General features: G+C 43.8%; 1 protein-coding gene across 18 annotated transcripts in view; it reads right to left on the reverse strand.

Annotated features, from left to right (window-relative positions):
- The window catches only part of TTLL5 (tubulin tyrosine ligase like 5), a 284,906-nt gene that overhangs the window by 137,306 nt on the left and 127,193 nt on the right, over positions 1 to 20,407 (reverse strand). For 17 of the 18 annotated variants that reach the window (XR_006818747.1, XR_006818746.1, XR_006818744.1 and 14 more), the window contains one exon: positions 204 to 358. The exons of the other annotated variant lie outside the window; for it this stretch is intronic. Coding sequence is in view for 13 of the 17 variants with exons in the window: in XM_046008989.1 (XP_045864945.1) it covers positions 204 to 358 (155 nt within the window). In the remaining 4 variants the exon portion in view is untranslated. The remainder of the gene's footprint in view (positions 1 to 203; positions 359 to 20,407) is intronic. 18 annotated transcript variants of the gene reach the window in all.

Raw genomic sequence — 20,407 nt, forward strand, 5'->3', positions numbered from 1 at the left:
ATCGGACATTTCCTATGCCTTTGATTTGCCCGCAAACTATCTTACAAGTAAACCGAGCCCCTCCATTCAAGTGCCAGAGGACTGGGACAGGACGAAAGGCATGTGTCTCCCAGGTGTCATGCAGGGAGTTCAAGGTTAGAATGGCCCTTCAGACCCAGGCTGTCTCTGCGACCCAAACGCTGGCTCCACGACCCTTCACATACCTGCTTCCAGGAGGGGTGGAGTGGCTCTCAGGAGCTTGGGGGTCTGACTGTATTGACCATGTCGGGCCACTAGGACTGATGACAGGCCGAAGGGTTGGGGGGGTTGAAGCACTGCTTCTGTTTATGACGCCACTTGCCAAATTCAGGTTTGTCACCTAGAAATGAAGTGAGGGGGAAATAACCTGATTTTACAGCATTTTCAAAAAGTCTCATTAAAAAATAGATGGAGAAAATCAAGTCAAGTTCAGGAGATGCTGATCATCTGAGCTGAAACAGTGGCTGTGACCAAGGCAGCCATTGAAGGCTGGCTTCTGCGCACACCAAAAAGGAGAAGTGAGGGTGGCTGGTGTCAACAGAAGTTAACCGCGCATGGATTCTGCCCCTACTGTGTGCAACGTGCTGGACTGTGCCAGGTGCTGTGAAATACAAAGATTAGTAACAAAGACAGCAAGAGTTCACTGTGTATTAACTCTGTGCCAGGCAAGGGTCTGACACACTAGGCAAACTACTTAGCCTCTCTGGCCCATGTTTCCTCATCTTCAAGTTCGAAATCACAATAAATTTTAGTTATACATAATAAGAATGATTCTTAGGACACACAAATCACTCACTGATTTATAAAAAAGATGCACAGGCAAAAGAAAAATGGGCACTGACCCCAATAAACAATTTACAAAAAAGGAATATAACTAGCCAACTAAATAAACATTTAAAACTAGACTTTTCTACTCATAATCAAAGAAAAGCAAATTACGAGATAACATTTTTGTGTATACATGGATATACAATAATAAAAATATACTACCTAATTTAGACAAGGGGTGATATTAGGTACATACTTATACTATTTATGTGACTATAAATTGGCAGAATCGTTCCAAAATTTGGCAATATTAAAGGTATTTGTACTATCATCTAACTTTCAGCACCTGTGCTAAAAACTAATTGCCCATGATGGGGCGCCTGGGTGGCTCAGTGAGTTAAAGCCTCTGCCTTCAGCTCAGGTCATGATCTCAGAGTCCTGGGATTGAGCCCCGCATCGGGCTCTCTGCTCGGCGGGGAGCCTGCTTCTTCCTCTATCTCTGCCTGCCTCTCTGCCTACTTGTGATCTCTGTCTGTCAAATAAATAAATAAAATCTTTAAAAAAAACAAAAACACAAGAAAACCCAAAAAACTAATTGCCCATGATTAACAATGGTGATTATTGTAACTGCAGTTACTATTTAGGAGAACTAACAATGTGTGAAGCTTTGTATAAATGAGTACATTATATACAACCTGTTTTAAATTGTCACAATTCTATTGGTAAGTACCATTATAATCCTCATTTACAAAGAAGGAAACTGAGGCCTAGGAACAAACGGCCGAACTAGAATCTGGACCATGGTATTTGGAACTCCAAAATTCATCTTCTTACTCATGACCCTATATTGTGAACAGATTTTGAAAAGAAGCATTGGAATATTGGAAATATTGGAAATATTTTATATTTTTAATATTGGAAAATGGGAAGATCAAAATGGCTAACAGTGTTGTTAAGTAAATTTTGCTCTGTGCATATGAGGGAATATTAAGTATTGCCACAATTTTTCGAGGAATTCTTAATGATAAAGAACCATGCTGATATCTCAAGTTAAAGAAAAAAAAATCACACTGTAAAACTACAGAAAGCAGACCCAATTTCCTTCAACACACGCACACAGATACATACTCATGAACTGCATGGATTACCCTTATAATCCAAAAGAGAAAATATCAGGTATGATGAGAAATACAGACACGAGGTGAGCTTAAAGCCTGCGCAATGAGAATGAAGTCAGAAAAGAAAGGACGGTTGGAAAAATATTTCAAAATCAGTTGCACAGGGAGAGGATGCTGAAAAGAGGGAGGGCACAGAGGGAATGCAGGGTGCTGGGTGTGAGACGCCAGAAAGGAGAGGCACCGGAGATGGACATTCTAGGAAAACTGTTCTCCTGGGAAACTGTCCTAAGAACCTAGTAATTTTGATATTTACAAACAGAATTCTGGAGCATTGTCACGTCTTTTTCATCTGAATATTAGCACTATTTTTTTAGTTTATTTATTTGTTTGAGAGTGAGAGAGCAAGCGTGAGCAGGGAGGGATGGCAGAGGGAGAAGGAGAAGAGGCCCCCTGCCGAGCAGGGAGCCTGACTCGGGCTCCATCCTAGGGCCCTAAGATCATGACCTGAGCCAAAGGTAGACATTTAAACAACTGAGCCACCTGGGCACCCCTCATCTGAAAATTGTGAAAGAAACATAGATCATTTATTTTTTTTGGCAACTATACAGTGCCTCATCCCTAATTAGAGAACACAGTATGTGAAAACAGCCTAGGACTAGGTCTTCACACCAAAGGACTCAAATATTTTTCTGGGGAAGAAAGGGTTTTCCGTAGTTCAGGAGTGATTCTTGGTGCTTGTGGAGGCGGAGGTCCAGGACACCAGAGCTGCGCCCTCCAATGTGGGTCTGTCTTTAGAAGCAGCCTCAGAAGCCAACCTTGCCTTATTATCATTTCGGACCCCCTTCTTCTGCTATCAGGGGAGAAGACACACAGGGACTAAAGAAAAGTGGGGAGGGAAGATGCCGGGGCAGGTTATGGCAGTATTCTCTGGCCCATGGAATCTCTGAAGAGCCTTGCCTTCCTGCACCTCAGTGGCAAGAGCGGTCAGACTGTCAGACGATCAGACTGTCAGACGATCAACCCGCTCCCTGTAGGACTGACTTCACTCCTGCCCCACACTGAGCCTTCTTCCTCGCCACTCTGCTCCCTGGCCTTTCAAATTAGACATGAGCTTGCAGCTTACAAAAACACTAAGCGAGAAAGGTCTTTGTGATAAGTAACAGCTTCTCCAATTACTGCCTCCGTTAGTGTGCCAAAACCCTAATAACAGAGGCGTATTAATAATTTATAGAGGAACAGCAATAAAATAAACAAAATGTACACACTTCACCATGTTTAGTACCAACTGTATGGTTTAGAGATTAGTGAATGGGAAGGAAAAGAAGTATCAGATTTGTTGAATCTTCTCTCTTTTGGCAAGGCCACCCCTAATTTAAACATCATCATTTTTATCCTAATAGCTAAGTTATTGAACGTTCACCGTGTGCCATGTATCAGATGTCCTTGCATTGTCTCGATGTGCATTATCTCGTGTAATCCAGAGCGAGCCCCCTGAAGCAGGTTCTACTGTTACCTCCATTTTACAAAAGAGGAAACTAAAATTACATAACTCTAAGGGTAAACAATTGCACAAAAAATCACAACCGCATTGAAAATACCTACTAAGTGCAGGGCCAAGATGAGAACAGGGAATGTTTTCCTCCAAGTGCATGTGGTATACTTTTCCCAAATAACATGGTTTAATGTTTGAGCCCTTAGAGTAGTAATGGCCAGTACTTAAAAGTGAGGTTTTATATCTCACTCCTTACCATTATTCATGGAAGCAGATACTGCTATACTCCCTTTCAGAGATGGAGAAACTAAGGCTCAGAGAGTTTATAGCAACTAATTTGCTCAAGGTTACATAATAGTTGCAGAAGTGGTACTCTTGTTTTAAAATCCCACTTTCTAGAGATGTCTGGGTGGCTCAGTCAGTTAAGTGTCTGCCTTTGGCTCAGGTCATGATCCCAAGTTCCTGGGATCAAGCCCTGCACGGGGTTCCTTGCTTAATGGGGAGCCTGCTTCCGCCTGCTGTTTCCCCTGCTTGTGCTCTCATTCTATCTCTTTATCTAACAAATAAATAAAATCTTAAAAAATAAAATAAAATCCGGGACTCCTGGGTGGCTCAGTTAAGTGGCTGTCTTCAGCTCTGGCATGATCCCAGGGTCCTGGGATCGAGTCCCACATCAGGCTCCCTGTTCAGTGGGGAGCCTGCTTCTCCCTCTGCCTGCTGCTCTCCTTGCTTGTGCTCACTCACTCTTTCTCTCTCTGACAAATAAGTAAATAAATAAAATCTTAAAAGATAGTTTAAAAAAATCCATTTTCCCATTTTAAAACTAGTAGGAAACAGTCCTAGTTATCCTAAATTATCCTTAATTATTAGAAATTTTTGAAAATATAATTAGATACCTCAAATTCTGACAACAGTGATTATACAGAATTGATTTTACCAAACTATACCAGCTTTTCCTCCTTTGCCTTAAATTTTTTTTTTAAAAGATTTTATTTATTTATTTGACAGAGAGAAATCACAACAAGGCAGAGAGGTAGGCAGAGAGAGAGAGAGAGAGGGAAGCAGGCTCCCCGCTGAGCAGAGAGCCCGACGCGGGACCCGATCCCAGGACCCTGAGATCATGACCTGAGCCGAAGGCAGCGGCTTAACCCACTGAGCCACCCAGGCGCCCCTCCTTTGCCTTAAATTTTATTCCCCATTTGTTAACAACATGCATGTTGTTAATATCCTTCACCAGAGCGCATGAAAGGAGTGGAAAAAACCACACCCATCCTCAATCAGTTGTTTCTTAGCAGGTATAGTAAAAAGGTGGCATGAACATCAAACTAATTTTAGATTCCTGGTGGGTTTTGTTTTTACATGTAATATCAATTCCTTATTTCATGGATAAACCAAAAAGGGTAGCTATTGTGATTTCCTTTTACACAAAAGCAAAACATCATTGTTAATTTATTTTGAAAATAGCAAAAGGGACCACTACTTAATGAGAGATTATTATAAAGAATAACAAAACTATTAAAGCTTCTCATCTTTCTTTCCAAAGGATTCCTGCTAAAAATATAACCTGTCTCTTTAAATAATAACAACTGACCCTCTATTTTAAATATTCTATTCTTACTTCTGTGGTTTTGTCTATGAGACACCCAGGACCTATGCCATGCCTACCTCCACCCACCCAGCTCAGTCTTCCTAGGACATACGTTGCTAGTAAATAATCAAACAATCTGGGGCTCACTTAGATATGGCCTCAGAACCTTCTTTACATAGTCCTCCAGACAGCCAATGCCAATCACTCAGAAGTGACAAAGGAGATGAACCTATTTTTCAACCCCTGTTTCCAGAACAGGACAATCCAGTAGAATATATTGTGATGATGAAAATGTTCTACAGTCTGTATCACCTAATACAGTAGTGATAGCCACATGGTACAAAGGCTTTGAAGCCTCCACCAGATCTGGCTGAATCTTATTTGTGCAGACTAATGCCTTGTTAGAGTTTGGTCCAAGTGAATCATTTCTAGATTAAATGACTTAAGAAAGCCTCTGGTTCTTTCTTTCAGCTTCCCAGTTTTTCCCTAGGATGGGCAGAAGGAGTCACTGAACAAAAATGGACCCAAGCATCATCTGTGGCCCTACAAGCACCTGGCATTGACTAGGGAAGATCTAAGAGCAGGGCAGATCTCCCAGCATTGGGCCAGGCCTTAAACTCTACAAGCCAGTTAGGCTTCACATCTGAAGGTCCTCCTTAACAGGACAGGACGGTGACAAACACGGTTGTCACCAGGTTGCGCCTGCTTCTCTGTCCATCTATATTCCTCCAGGTAAACAAAGTCTCATTAGATGAAGAGAAAGTGGAAAATGGCATATATGTATCTGATTTTCATTAACGACGAACATTTCATGCTAGAGAATTTTAGCGGACAGAATTACCGCACGTGAAGACATAGCGTCGGTAACGAAAGAGATAGCTCATCATTTTTTGATAGGAATTTTAGGCTATTAAGGTGGAGGGTGTAGCCATTGGGCCAGGTGGCTTCTTTGGGTCAATAACCAGACTCTATGCTACTAAGTCTGGGCTAGCCAACTCGGGAATTCATACCACTGGTCACAATAGTCCGAGAGACAGGTGGGATAGTTTAAAACCCTTTTAATTACTGAAAGTATGACACAAATAACACGTCTTGCTGATAATGGATATCAACATCTTTATGTGTGAGAAAGAGAACACCTCTATAAGATGTGTCTCTGTCTGGACCTCTAAAACATTTTAAATTTTTAAGAAAATATAAAACCTCTCAGGTTCACTACAGTAACAGTAATTGTTAACAACAAAGTCATATTATTAGCACTACTGATAGCTTAATTCAATGAGCACTTAATTTTTGCCAGGCATTGTTCTCGGTGCGCATGAGGGCGCACACACACGCATGTGTGTGTATAAACTCATTTGATATTCAAGATAACTCTGTAGGTAGAATTATTGCCCTCATTTACAGACGGGGAAATTGGGGTTAAGAGACAAAATAACTTGCCCAAGCACAAATAATTGTGCCATGTCAGCCCCTAGTTTCAATTCCTGGTCACCCTGATTCAAAAATCTCCCAAACCTTGTAGTTTCTAGGCATTGTGGTACTCCCACTGCCTTGCCCCACTGAGCCTGGAGCTTACAGTTCCATCCATGGAGCAGCAGCAACTGCAATCCCTGGGAGCTTGATGGACAAGCAAACTCTTAGCCAGTCTCAGCCCCAGGAAGGAAATCTGCATTTGACAAGATCCACAGGTAATTCATGTGCAAGTTAATGTCAAGGAAGGACTTGTCATAGGAGAGGGTGACAAAGGAAAGAGAATTCAAGGGTTCCCCTCCACAAAGGTCAGGGGATCTTCCAAAAACCGGAAGAAATGCCTTGATGGGGTGAAGAGTAAGCAAGGGAAAGGAGTAGAGAAGATAATTCCATCAGGCAATTTAAAATTTTACTATTTCTCAATGTTGTCTGGATGTTCAAATGATGACATGAGTAACCATTCAGTTTGCCAGGGATGCAAATGTGGATAAAACAGTTTAGAACAAGGTTCAGAAAAGCCCGAGTCTACTTGTGATGCTACTTTGAGAAACAGTGGTCATTAAAAATAACTAAGACATTGACACCTAAAAACAATCAGCTTGGGCACCTGGGTGGCTCAATGGATTAAGGCCTCTGTCTTAGGCTCAGGTCGTGATCCTGGGGTCCTGGGATCGAGCCCCACATCGGGCTCTCTGCTCGCCGGGGAGCCTGCTTCCCCTACTCTCTCTCTGCCTGCCTCTCTGCCTATTTGTCATCTCTGTCTGTCAAATAAATAAAATAAAAAATCTTAAAAAAAAAAAATCAGCTTGTTGAATATTCTTCCACCCCGGCCTTTCTCAGGCTGGCCAGCTAAGTGAATGATTGCCTGTGGGAAACCCGAGTCACAGGATCCCACCGCTGCCTAAACCTTAGGCAGATGCTTCACCCCTTGCTGTCCTCCTCCTCCTCCTCTGCTCCCACTCTCCTGGAGCAGCTTATCCAGAGGTTCCACTCCTGTTCCCTTCTTCATGTCCATTGCCACGGTGACCTCAGTGCATTTTTTCTTGTAATACCAAAACGCTGTTTATCTTAGAGCCAGCCTTCCGAATAAGGCAGGTGAGCAAATATCTGAATGTGTGGGGTAAGGACACATTGCCCGCATTCCATCTAGACAGGTGTTTAAATTACAGCAGGAATAAATACAGGTGATGGATTGAAAAGGGGATAGGAGAAACACAGAGAGGGAGGCCAATTTCCGGAGGCTGGCCCGCCTAAGTGTTACTGCTTGTTACTGCTGTTGCTAAAAGGAGGGCTGCTGCCAGTGCTATAATTAAAATATGATGGCATTGCCCTGATGGCTTCCCAGAATATACCCACCACCCACCCAGATACATAACCTTTTGGCATCCAAAGAAGATCCAGGGCCAGGCCTAACTAGATCACTGTATGAGTGATCTAACTAGATCTAACTAGATCACTGTTGGAGTGCTCTAGAAATGCGGCACACCTGAATGCGCAAAAGAAGTCCAAACCTCAGAGAGAATCCAATAAAGATCCACTGCATGGCCTAGCACAAGCAAGGCCTCGGGTAGAATCCTAAGGGAACAGGGAGGAGGGTGGGGGGAATGGGGTAACTGGGAGATGGGCCTTAAGGAGGGTACGGGATGTCATGAGCACTAGGTGCTATATAAGACTGATGAATCACTGAGCTCTACCTCTGAAACTAATAATACACTACGATGTTATTAACTAAATTAAAATAAATTAAAAAAAAATCCTAAGGGGATACACAGATTAAAATGTGGCCCCTGCTCTCAAGCCATGAAGGAACTGGTAATCTAGTAAGTGAGACAAGACACCTAGACAGATAACAATATTTCAGGCCTCTAGAAGTGGTAACTGGCCCAATAAAAAGGCAAAGGAAATTCCAAGACCACGTCTGAGCTGCGCCTAAATGGACAGGTAAGAGGATTACTGGGGTGGGGGAAGGAGGGGGGCAGGGTGGTGTAGTTTCCTAGAGCAAAAAAGTCTAAGTAAACATGCAGAGACAGATAAGCAGGAAGAATGTCTGAAAAATAGGAAGCAGTCTAATTTGGCTAAAGCTCAGAACAATAAAAGATAGGAAAAGAAAGAAAAATGGCTGGGGAGATCCTTGAATGCCAGACTCAAAGATTCTGCTCTTGACCTAAGACATAACAGGAAGTTTGCTCAAGGGTTCTGGTAAGAGTAGTGCTATGTCAAAATTGTGGTGTAGGTAGAGAAATCTAGTGCTATTTCATTGGCTGGAGTGAAAGGGGCTATTAAGGAAAACCGCAGGATGTACCATTGCTGGGCTCCTCTCACTTTCCACCTAAAGCTCAGGAAGAATGCTGGGCCTTGGAGCTGGAGACCTGCTTTGTAACCAGATGATAAAAGTTCCTGAGTTTATGTGTTCATTGTTCATGGTCTCTTCTTGGATCCGCCCTCTTTGGGATTTATGTTCCCGTGCAGCTGGTAAACCAAGATGGCGCTGCCCGGCATTTTAAGAAGGGAAGGTCAGAGAGTGGGCCTTAGGGCAAATACACCTTTTATTAGATTTATCTTCCCATGCCTCTCTTCAACAGAACGGCCTGAGGATCAAGACTAGGGGGTGGGCTTGGGTGGGGAGAGGTCTGACTAGATGGCTTTGGTCTAGGCCTGAGGCCTGAGGCCTGGTGGGCAAAAGAAGACACTGGATCATACACTCTCTAGCCCAAGTCACCAACCAGAAACTCTGCTCAGGAGTTTGGAACCAAAAACAGTCATAAGAGGAGGCCATGGCCTGAAGAACCCTCTCCGGGGGCCTCTTCTCCTGTACCTCAAGGCAGTGACTATGGAATCCTGGGTTCCAGGCACCGTTCTCCCTAAATCAGTGTTTAATGACCACATGTGCGGTCACTTCCAATGCTACCATGGAACCACAAAATCAAACAGATATTTAAGGATGGTGAAGTTTTAGCAGATGCTGTCAAGACGACAGAGCTTAATGAAAAAAAAGATGCCGGCATCCGTTGTGAGCCTCGAGTCCGCGACCAGATCGATGAGAAAGCAGCATCTGCCTCCGTGTATGCCTGTGCGATCAGCCCCTTACCGACGAGACACTCTCCACGTACAGCAGACCACGAATTCTCCATTTCTACAAACGCAGCCCTCCACTGACTGGGGCTTGTGGGTTATCACATGACCTTTACCTTTCTTAACACAGTACCAAGGAGTATCATTGCTGCTGGGGAAAATCCAACCAGCAAGTAACTATGCCAGGAGGCAAGGATTATCCCCAACGTGGAAGTGGAAAGATCAGAAGCTTAATTTGGTGTTTTATCATTGGCTCTAAGAAGGTCCTTCAAACCCCTTCAGCACAGTAAGATCCTGAAATCCTGCTGCTACTACCTTGCATTTTACTTCCCAATGTCAAATTTATTTTTTATAAACAATCTCCCTTAGTTGTAAAGGAGCCTTGTCATTTAACTATTTCAAAAGCACAGTGGTTGTGGGGCGACTGGGTGGCTCCGTTGGCTAAGAGTCTGCCTTCGGGTCAGGTCATGATCTCAGGGTCCTGGGATTGAGCTCCCTGCTCAGCATTGAGTCTGCCTCTCCTTACCCCCCGCCCCCACCTTCTCCCTTCCTCTCTCATTCAATAAAATCTTTAAAAAAAAAAAAAAGAGCATAGTGGTAGAGCTGAAAGAGCTTCATGCCATGATGTGTACTGTATTATAACTGCAGGTTTATTTGCCTATCTTGACCCACAAATAACTATATCTCATTCATTGTTGTATCCTCAGAATTTAGCTCAGCAGGCACAAAAGTATTTATATATTAAATGAAGTGGGTCTCATCTAGTCCTAAATACATACCTACACACACACACACACACACACACACACACACACACACACACCCCACAGCCTCTAGCTTGCAGTTAGTTTCACTAGTGAGTGGAAAAGTGATTAATGTCACTGGAAGGCCAGAGAGGAAATTAAAGGTTCCAAATTACCTCTTTCTGCAAATACCACAAGGGAGGGACTGCGTTGCAATAATGGGAAATAAAATAATCAGTGATTAGAGGGAGGTAAGTGTTGCTCTTACTAGTGTCCTGCATAATTTTAGAGATGAGTTTTACCTGGTCTTGAAGCCTTGGGCAAGGTTCTCAAATGCGGGAAATAAGAGCTTTGCATACATTTTTCGCTCCTTGACTGCACAATGTTCTCCTTGGCACTGAAAACTCCATCTGAAATTGGGTTGCATACATACTCTAGTACTTCTCCAGTGAAGAAAATCGTCTAGGAAGGATGGATCTGGCACTCTGGGTGTTCCTTTTATCTTGAGTGAAACAGATCTTGAACGTCAGCTTCACCAGGCTGTTTGTAAATGTCATGTATCTTATTTATCAAAATGGAGATTGGGAATTCAACATGAAAGACCAAGTAACAGCTTAACACGTGAGCCAACTGGTGGCACAGCGCTCCCAGCGCAGCTTTCGGGATCTCGGCTCAGCTTAAGTGAGGCCAAGAGATGCAGCATCAATAGATTATTTCATTAATCCAATGAATATTTATCAGCTACTCTGTGGCATTCTTTTCAGCACCAAGCACAGAACCATGAAAAAAATGCACAAAACAAAAATCCTTGCTTTCATTGACATGACACCCTACTTGGGGGATATCACTGAAATATATACAGAATGTGTGAATAAAGGTGATCACTTTTGGCCAAATTACTGATATTATTGGCCATAGGCTATCTTAAAATTTTCAGAGGTTCTTAACTTGGAGACCAAGGATCCAAAGGGCATCAAGAGGAAGCCTAGGTTGAAGGATGTCTAGGGACCTTTTGAAATGAATGCAAATTTCTAAGTCTGAATCATTTTTTTTTTTTTTTCTTCAGAAGAGAGCCTTCATGCAATGCTCAAAGGGATCTCTGACTCCGAAAAGGGTAAGAATCACGCGGGATGATATGAAGATCAATTTGTCTAAATCTGCATTCATAATGTCCTCAGAACTACACCAATATCATCTTGAGAATAATGGTCTTTGCACCATTCATATGCAAAGACTGATGAGAATATGGCTAGATCAATAGTACCTGCCCTGGAAACTTTCACTCCCCCTGGCCTTGGGGCTTTGAGTGATCTGGAATAGGGAAATGCAGTGGCAAGTCCTTCTGACTTGTTTTAGTGTATGTAGCTAGACCCGAAGGCAGTCTTTGAATAGGAAACACCAGTGGACCAAGATCCACTTCCCTCAAGATAAAAGAAAAGGAAAACCAAAAGTGCCTGATCTGCACTTACTACGTCATTTTCATCATTAGAGAAATAGTAGAGAATATATTCAATCAAGAACATGAAAAAAAAAATCATCCTTAAACAGCTACCTTTTTAACCATTGTTTCAAGGGCACTTTAAATCATCAGCCACACCAACCAACATGTTTTAAGACAGTTTCAACTCCTATATCAGTTCCTGGATGCCAATAAAATGAACCTCAAGAAATCTACACTCTGATCACCAAGAGATGTGAGCTATAATGTTAACTAAATTTTAAAAGGGGTTAGGAAAAGCTGGGAATCTCTGTAGTTCTAGTACACCAACACCAAGTTCTCTTGTCATGTATCCCCCTTCTGTTGAACATTGTCATTTACATGACACAGATATGCATATCAACATTCAGCGCTCCAAAATCCGGAAAGAGTTCCAGATTAGGATTTGAGACATTCTTGGGAAACCTTACAAAACAGCCAAATTGCTTGAGAGTGTTTCCAATTCATACATTTGGTTTTTAGGAGTCGATGATAGTTGCCACCACCACAGTAAATCGATCCACTCTTTCTACATCTCTGCAGATTAAGAGGGCTGAGTTTTTCCTGCTCAAAGGATCAGCGGCTTTCACCATAAAATGATCTGATGCAGAGTTCACTCAACAAATACTTGTTCTCTCAACAAATAACTGATAATCTAGACAAAGCCACACATCTCTCAACCTGTTTGGAGTGAGAAGCACTTCTAATCATGGAAACAGCAAGTTCAAGTCCTCGGCTCTCTTGCAGGCTCAAGCACCATCTCGGCTGGCACTCTGCAGCCATGTGCAGCTGATGAGAGGTTAGAGCCCTGATTCCCACAGGAGGCGGCGGGAAAACTCTGAGGGGAAGAGTGTGGCGCCAGGCAGACTCGGGTTTGAATCATGAGTTCAGTCACTCGCCATTTGTGTGACCTTAGAACTGTCACTTATCCTTCCAGCTTCATCTGTTAAAAATAAGTATTTACATCCCAGGATTAAAGAAATGTCCATAAGGAGCTCAGCATAGTGCCTGGTGCAGAGTAGACATTCGGTTAACGTTGGCTGCTTTATGATGAAAGGCAGGTATGGTACTATCAATGAGAAAACAAGGACGAAGAAGAGTTCTTTACTTTTTTTTTTTTTTAAAGATTTATTTATTTGACAGAGAGAGATCAAGAGTAAGCAGAGAGGCAGGCAGAGAGAGAGGAGGAAGCAGGCTCCCTGCTGAGCAGAGAGCCGGATGTGGGGCTCGATCCCAGGACCCTGAGATCATGACCTGAGCTGAAGGCAGAGGCTTAACCCACTGAGCCACCCAGGTGCCCTGAAGAAGAGTTTTAAAAAAGGATACGAAAACCAACAAAATGCAGAAGAGAGAAATTCTTTCCAACTTAGCAAGGCTGTGACAAGTTTCCGCCTAGTGCAAGGGTGCTGTGCTGGGTGGTGGATTAGAAAGAAGTGTCATCACACAGATCTGACTCAAAAGGAAAGAGATGCAAAATCACTACGACAGGTTTACTACACAGAGAAACTAATGAGGGGCTATAGGAGCAGGGAGCGTGGAAAGATGACTTCTGGCTGGGGTAGCAGTGGGTTCTTCATTCTTTTTTTTTTATTCAAAAACGTATTCAGGGCATGCCATATACCAAAGCTGGAAAAAAATGGTGGAAAAATGGGTCCCCATCCTCAACCAAGTAACTTACAGTCCAGTAGAAGGAGCACATTTACTGAGTATTACCCACGAGTCAGGTTCTGAGGCAGCGTAGGACACTGCCCCCAAAGCTCCCCGAGGCAGGAGACAGCTCTCCGTACACAGTGAGGCACGAAGTGACATGCATCCAAGCAAAGGAGCACCTGCGGGGGAACACCCTGAGAAAGACACGGCTGCCGACGGACCCACGAGCTGGACCGGGGCACTGATAAGCTCCTCAGCCCCTCCTTCCATCCTTGGAATGTGGGTGCCACTTGCCTTTCCTGTTCCCAGACGCCTCTCTAAGGACACGGCTTTGAGATGGTGATGTGTTGAAAACACGTGCACAGTACACATGACTGAGCCCAGTTAGGGCCTCTTTTATTTATTTATTATTTTTTTAAAGACTGTATTTATTTGACAGACAGAGATCACAAGTAGGCAGAGAAGCAGGCAGCAGGGAGGAGAGGGGGAAGCAGGCTCCCTGCTGAGCAGAGAGCCCGATGTGGGGCTCGATCCCAGGACCCTGGGATCATGACCTGAGCTGAAGGCAGAGGCTTTAACCCACTGAGCCACCCAGGCACCCCAGTCAGGGCCTCTTTATAAACTTTTAAGATTTGGCAGCAGGCATGGGGATCCATTCACCTTGCTGCTGCCCAAGACAAGCCTCGTAGGTAAGTTCCCTTTGCTGGCAGTGAAACTGCCACCTACCAACACTGAGTGGCCTGCCTCTTTCCCTGGTGTCTGCCTGCTTTCTGAGTACACAGGCCACTTTCAGATTATACCAGGAAAGCTCCCGAGACGGTCGTGAACCAAACAGCATCTATGTTGAGCCTGGATGGAAGCATAAAGTCAGACATGGTGACAGGGGAACATTTCCCATGAGAAGGTAGCAAAAACTAAGGTGTGGAGATGAACAAATTCTGGGTGAGTTGTACAAAAACACGTGTGATGGGGGAGGACAGACTGGAGAAGCAGCCAGGAGCCAGATTCTAAATAAAGGCTTTGAATAACATTTAACAGCTTGGGCTTCACATTGTATATAACAGAAAGCCCCCTCGAGATTCTTGAGCAAAGGAGTTCTTATCACTAGACTTGTGATTCAGAAAGATTCCTTTATAGCAAAGACTGAGGTGGGCAGGAGACCACTTCGGAGGTAACTGCAGCTGTCCAGGTGAGATGATTAAGGCCTTAAGCAAGATAGTCGATGTGAAAATGAAACAGGGAAGACAGACTTGAGACATTATGAAGTCAACATCAACCAGACTTGGCAACTCCCTGGATGCAGAGAGAATGAAGAAGCAAACAGAGACAATGATAAATCAAACGCTCCATACCTAAGTCCCGAGGAGGACTGCCGTGTCACCAATACTGAGAGAGAAAAGGGAGACGAACAAAGAGGTTTTAGATGTCTTCAACATTTTTTTAAGAAAGATTTTATTTATTTATTTGACAGAGAGACAGTGAGAGAGGGGACCAAGCAGGGGGAGTGGGAGAGAGAGAAGCAGGCTTCCCGCTGAGCAGGGAGCCCGATGCAGGACTCGATCCTAGGACCCTGGAATCATGACCCAAGCTGAAGGCAGATGCCTAACAACTGAGCCACCCAGGCACCCTGTCTTAAATGTTTTTTTGAATATTTTCAAAATATGTTTAAAATGCGGTGCATGATCAGGGAAATACAAACCAAAACCACAGTGAGATACCACCTCACACCAGTCAGAATGGGTAAAATTAACAAGTCAGAAAACGACAGATGTTGGCGAGGATGAGGAGAAAGGGGAACCTTTTATACTGTTGGTGGGAATGCAAGCTGGTGCAGCACTCTGGAAAACAGCATGGAGGTTCCTCAAAAAGTTGAAGACAGAGGTACCCTATGACCCGGCAATCGCACTACTGGGTATTTACCCTAAAGATACAAATGTAGTGATCCAAAGGGGCACAAGCACCCAGATGTTTACAGCAGCAATGTCCACAATAGCCAAACTATGGAAAGAACCTAGATGTCCATCAACAGATGAATGGATAAAGAAGATGCGGTATACATACACAAAGGAATACCATGCAGCTATCAAAAGAAACATAATCTTGCCATTTGCAACGAAATAGATGGAACTAGAGGGTATTATGCTGAGCGAAATAAGTCAATCAGAGAAAGACAATTATCATATGATCTCCCTGATATGAGGAATTTGAGAGTCTGGGTGGGGGACTGTGGGGGGTAGGGAGGGAAAAATTGAAACAAGATGGGATTGAGAGGGAGACAAACCATAAGAGACTCTCAATCTCACGAAACAAACTGAGTGTTGCTGGGGGGTGCGGGGGTAGGAAGAGGGTGGTGGGGTTATGGACGCTGGGGAGGGTATGTGCTATGGTGAGTGCTGTGAAGTGTGTAAGGCTGATGACTCACAGACCTGTACCCCTGGGGCAAATAATACATTATATGTTAATAAAAAAATTTTAAAAAATGAGTTGCACGTGTTGTGATGAGCACTGGGTGTTATACTTAACTAATGAATCACTGAATACTACATCAAAAACTAATTGTGTACTATACAGTGGCTAATTGAACATAATAAAATAAGTAAATAAAATTTGGTTTATATAAAAAAATTTAAAAATGCATTGTGTATTTTGGATGCTGATAATATAGTTAGGGGGCGATGTCTGACAGCTGGAAGTCTGGGCTTGGCACTCAGCAAAGAGGTTCACACTAAAGATGCCTGCATGGAAGAAATCCACAGAACAGATGGAGCTATGGGAGGAGAACATGTACCCAAGGGGAAACTGTGTGTTGAAAAAAACCGCTGTGTTGTGCCCTGACTTCAGAGGTACGCTGGAGGAGAGCTCCGAAGAATGGGAAGAAGCAGATGACCAGGCATCATCCCACTGTCTTTAACTGAGGGAGCCTACCATTGCCCGTTTTACACATTTGAGGTCTCTATGCCAGTGGCTTTTAAAAAATGTTGCAAATGGAATCTAGCCTTCAGGGGAAAGAGGAGGATGAGCTCCCAGGGGAATCGCTAAAGGGCTGGAGAAGCTAAGAAAAGTTTTCAGGTAGGAGGTGGTTAATAATAGGGCCGAATACTGAGGCAGGAGGAGGATTAAAAACAGGTGACCGAAGTTGGCAATCCCAAGGTCACTGGCAACCTCTGAGGGAGAGCTGGACAACATGGTAAGAGATAAGGCCAGACTGCAAGGGTAACTGTGGAGGGGACGGGGTCAGGGGCACTGGGGCAGCAAGCGCATGTTACTTTGACATTTGGCGGTACAGGGAGGACAAGAACTTGAAGGGGTGGCAGGGTGAAAGAAAGGTTGTTTTAGAACAAGAGACCATGGAGTAGGCTACAGAACTAAGTTACGCTGGGGGCTGAAAGCCTTGAGAGAGAGAGAAGAGCTAGCGAATTAGACAGGATCACTCCAGCTGATCCAGGGATCCAGGAGGAGAATTAGTCTTGATATTAAAATTACCCCACTTTACAGAGAAGGAAATCAAGGCACAAGGAGGTTACATAACTTATCCAAGGTCTCATTGACTCAAGAACTCCTGTTTTTTCCATTTATTCTTTTCTGTTTCTAGAAATGGGAAAAAGTAAAAATATGATATAAAGAAGTGTCACTACTTCTACTCAGAAAGAACATAGGACCAAAAGAGCTAGACTTGGAAAACCACCACCAGATCAGAACATAAACATATAGCAGCTCAAATGCGTCCGGGCATGCTGAAGAGGCAAGAGGAGTGTTCCCAAACACCCACACCTGTGATAAACTGGGGGCCATCTGCCTCAGGTCTGGAGAACACTCATCATCACTTCGGAAATTCAGCTCCCTCTCTGCCAATTTCACCTTCAAATTGGAAATTCTGAAAGTAAGATTCACTCAAGGTCCACCTCGGCAGCTTCTGAAGCAGAAAAAATGATTGAGGAATTCCTTCATATATGAACGCGTGAGAGAAATGAGTAGCTGGCGGAAACCAAACATTCTCCACCTCAGCATATACCCTTCTCTAGAACTGCTCTAGAAAAGTACCAGGGTGAGGAGGAAAAAATGAGAGAAATGGAATGGCTTTCTTTCCCACTCTCCATCTACATGAAAAATGTGAGAAGCAGAAAGTGTCTCCTCCCTCCTATGTATCTGTCAGCACATTTCCAGGAGGCCTGGCCACATCCCGGGCACTGGCTGGCTGAGGAACAGAGACTGACGCAGCACATTCGTTCGCCTTGGAGCCCTCGCCTGGGTGGTCTGCTGTTATTCCTTTGATTAAACTCCCAGGCTGGAAGAGCTGGAGCTGCTCCTAATGATAGCCGGGTCCTGAAACCTCACACTCGCCCGCACAGCGAGGGCTGGTGCTCCCTCTGAGTGGCTGCCTCCCACTCCTCACCACAGAGCTGGGCTCCTTCGCCACATTCCTCTGCTCACTCACCGCGGTTACCACAAAGGGCGCCGTCTGGGAAAGTGAGGCAGTGGGAGCGCACACCTCTCCCAGCACTGAGTGAGGCAGAGATAGGGAGACCGAAGCTCTACTCGGGTCCTTTCAGCGACCACAGCTCCCTACCACAGGAGAAAGATGCTTCTAGAACACCCTGCTTTCAGAGATGGACGCACTCCCTTCCCAAGAACTCCAGCCCCAAAGGATAGCCCACCTCTCATGTGCCCAGGGGAAGAACCAAATTTGGCCTGCTCTCTGCTCAAGTCTGGAGGGCACTTGCTGAGTAACCTCCACGAAGAACACGTACGTCTTCTGAGCATGATTTCAAGCGCACGCATGCCGGCACAAACATTTCTGAAGTGGCTATTGTGGCTACTTTGTGGGGCAAGGAACGTTTGATGTTCGCCTGTGCTGTAGGCTATAAAGAAAGTTACATCGTAACAGAAGTAGTGAAAGTAATCACAAGCTAAATAAGGTTCTGTGCTTGGCCATGCAAATCCATAACAATTTAGCCTCTAATGTAAATTCTGGGTATCTTCAAGTTTTATTATAAAATTTGGGGGCTATCAGGGTACTTTGCTTCTTTACTTCTGGCTAGCTCACTGTTCCTCAGCATCTTCACCAGTGAGCAGGAAGAAAATGTGGTGACATGGCCTCACCCTCCAACCCACCCTCCTCTCCAGCTACCTGAGTGATCAAGCTAAAAGGCAAAGCCAACCGTGTCTCTGGGCCCCCTTCCTCCATCCCCGTCATCTATGAGATGAAGATGAGTTCCTTCACAGAGAAAACTTTCCCGAAATCAGCTTTTGTCTTCTCTTCCAGCTTCCATCCTAGCTGCTCTTTGCTGACTCCCTACCCTCCAACACCACTAATCAGCCTACTGCTTCTCTACACACATACAGGCTAGCTTTTATTCTGGAACCTGCCCTCACCCTTCTCCTGCCACCCACTTGCCTACCTTCAAGATTCAGTTTCGATATAATCTCTTCCAAGAAGGCTGCTCTGGCCTTCTCACTCCCATACACAGGCTGGGATAGGTAGTATGCCCTTCGATGCTTCTGCTATTCCCTAGAAATATCTCTTTCGTGCATATTCCACGCTAGCACGCTGATGTGTTTATGTGGCTGTCACCCTTACCAGATTGTGAGTTATTTCATGCCAAGGACTATGTCTTATATCATCCCCATGGCTTAGTACCAAAGCCTGGAACATTCCTAAGAGCTTAATAAAATGTTTTGAATGAATAAATTTAAAAACCACATTTGAATTAAATGAATTTATGAACAATGCCACTAAAAGGTTTAATGGGGTAAGCAGCTGAAATTACAGACAAAAGAAAATGATTTTTCAAAAACAGACCCAAGGATTTCAATTTTCTATACTTGTCTTCCAAAACACAAGTAATTAAAAATCTGTGTTCCTTATGTAGTGGTAGGTCTCCTAACACCTTACCGAGAAAAGCAATGTAAAGATACATCAGAGTTTATGGGATATGATGAAAGTGATACTCGGAGGAAAATTCATAGCTTTAAATACAGTGACAAACGAAAGTGAATGAAAGTAAGTATCCCACTTAAGAGACTGGGAGAAAACAAAAGCTAGCAAAAGCAGAAGGAAGGGAATTAGTAAAGACAAAACAAAACAACCAATTAGAAAACATTAAAACAATAGAATGAATAAATTTAACCAGAATGATCTTACCAAAAAAGGGAAGCAGGGGAAGAAAACATTAACCCTATTGGACTTGAAAGGAAGGAAGGAAGGGAAAAGGGATAGGAAAGGAGGAAGGAAGAAGGAAAGAAAACACAAACATGAAATAAGGAAATACTCACAGGTATGAGGAAGTAAAAACACATTCGAAGTAATTACTGAACACAAAGCTGCTTCTGATGAATCTGCCATGAAGGTTTCACAGCCCAAGCTGAGAGAGAAGGCAGAGCAGCCCCCACTTTGGGTCTGCACCCCCACTAGTAAACACATGGGCCAGAGCCCAGAAGCCATTGTAACAGGTTATTATTTGCTAGGAGAAGAATAAAAGAATTTTCCAAATTCCAAATTAGGGAATTACTTGCTCTGAGGGGAAGGACCCAGATAACATGTAATGGAGCTTTTCAATAACCAAGTTCATTTGGGATTACACTATATTTTACCTAAAAACTACTTTTTTGAATCAAATTAGAAATAACTTATTATTGAAAGCCTTTTATGGAGGAAATACCAATAGTTCCCAAATATCCGATATTTAGACTTTACAAAGTAGTTTTTGCATACTATCCTCAGGAGCCTAATGTATTTACTCCAACAGCAAGAGAAGACCCTTAGGTTGGAAGTTGAGTGAACTGTCCGAGATCACGCAGCTGGTCCGTGGTGGTGGAATACGGATCTGCAGATGGCTGGTCTAGCTCGCTTCCCCCACCCAACCCTGCTTATTCCAGACTCCAGCCCCTCCCTCAGTACTGTCCGGAGCACCAACCACCTCTTACCAGACTCTAAAAGTTAAGACTGACATTTAATGGTAAGTTCAAATCCCTACGTACAGGAGTCTGATGGACTTTCAATTCTCCGGC

The sequence above is a fragment of the Meles meles genome, chromosome 6, assembly GCF_922984935.1.
Source record: "Meles meles chromosome 6, mMelMel3.1 paternal haplotype, whole genome shotgun sequence".
NCBI classification, from domain to species: domain Eukaryota; kingdom Metazoa; phylum Chordata; class Mammalia; order Carnivora; family Mustelidae; genus Meles; species Meles meles.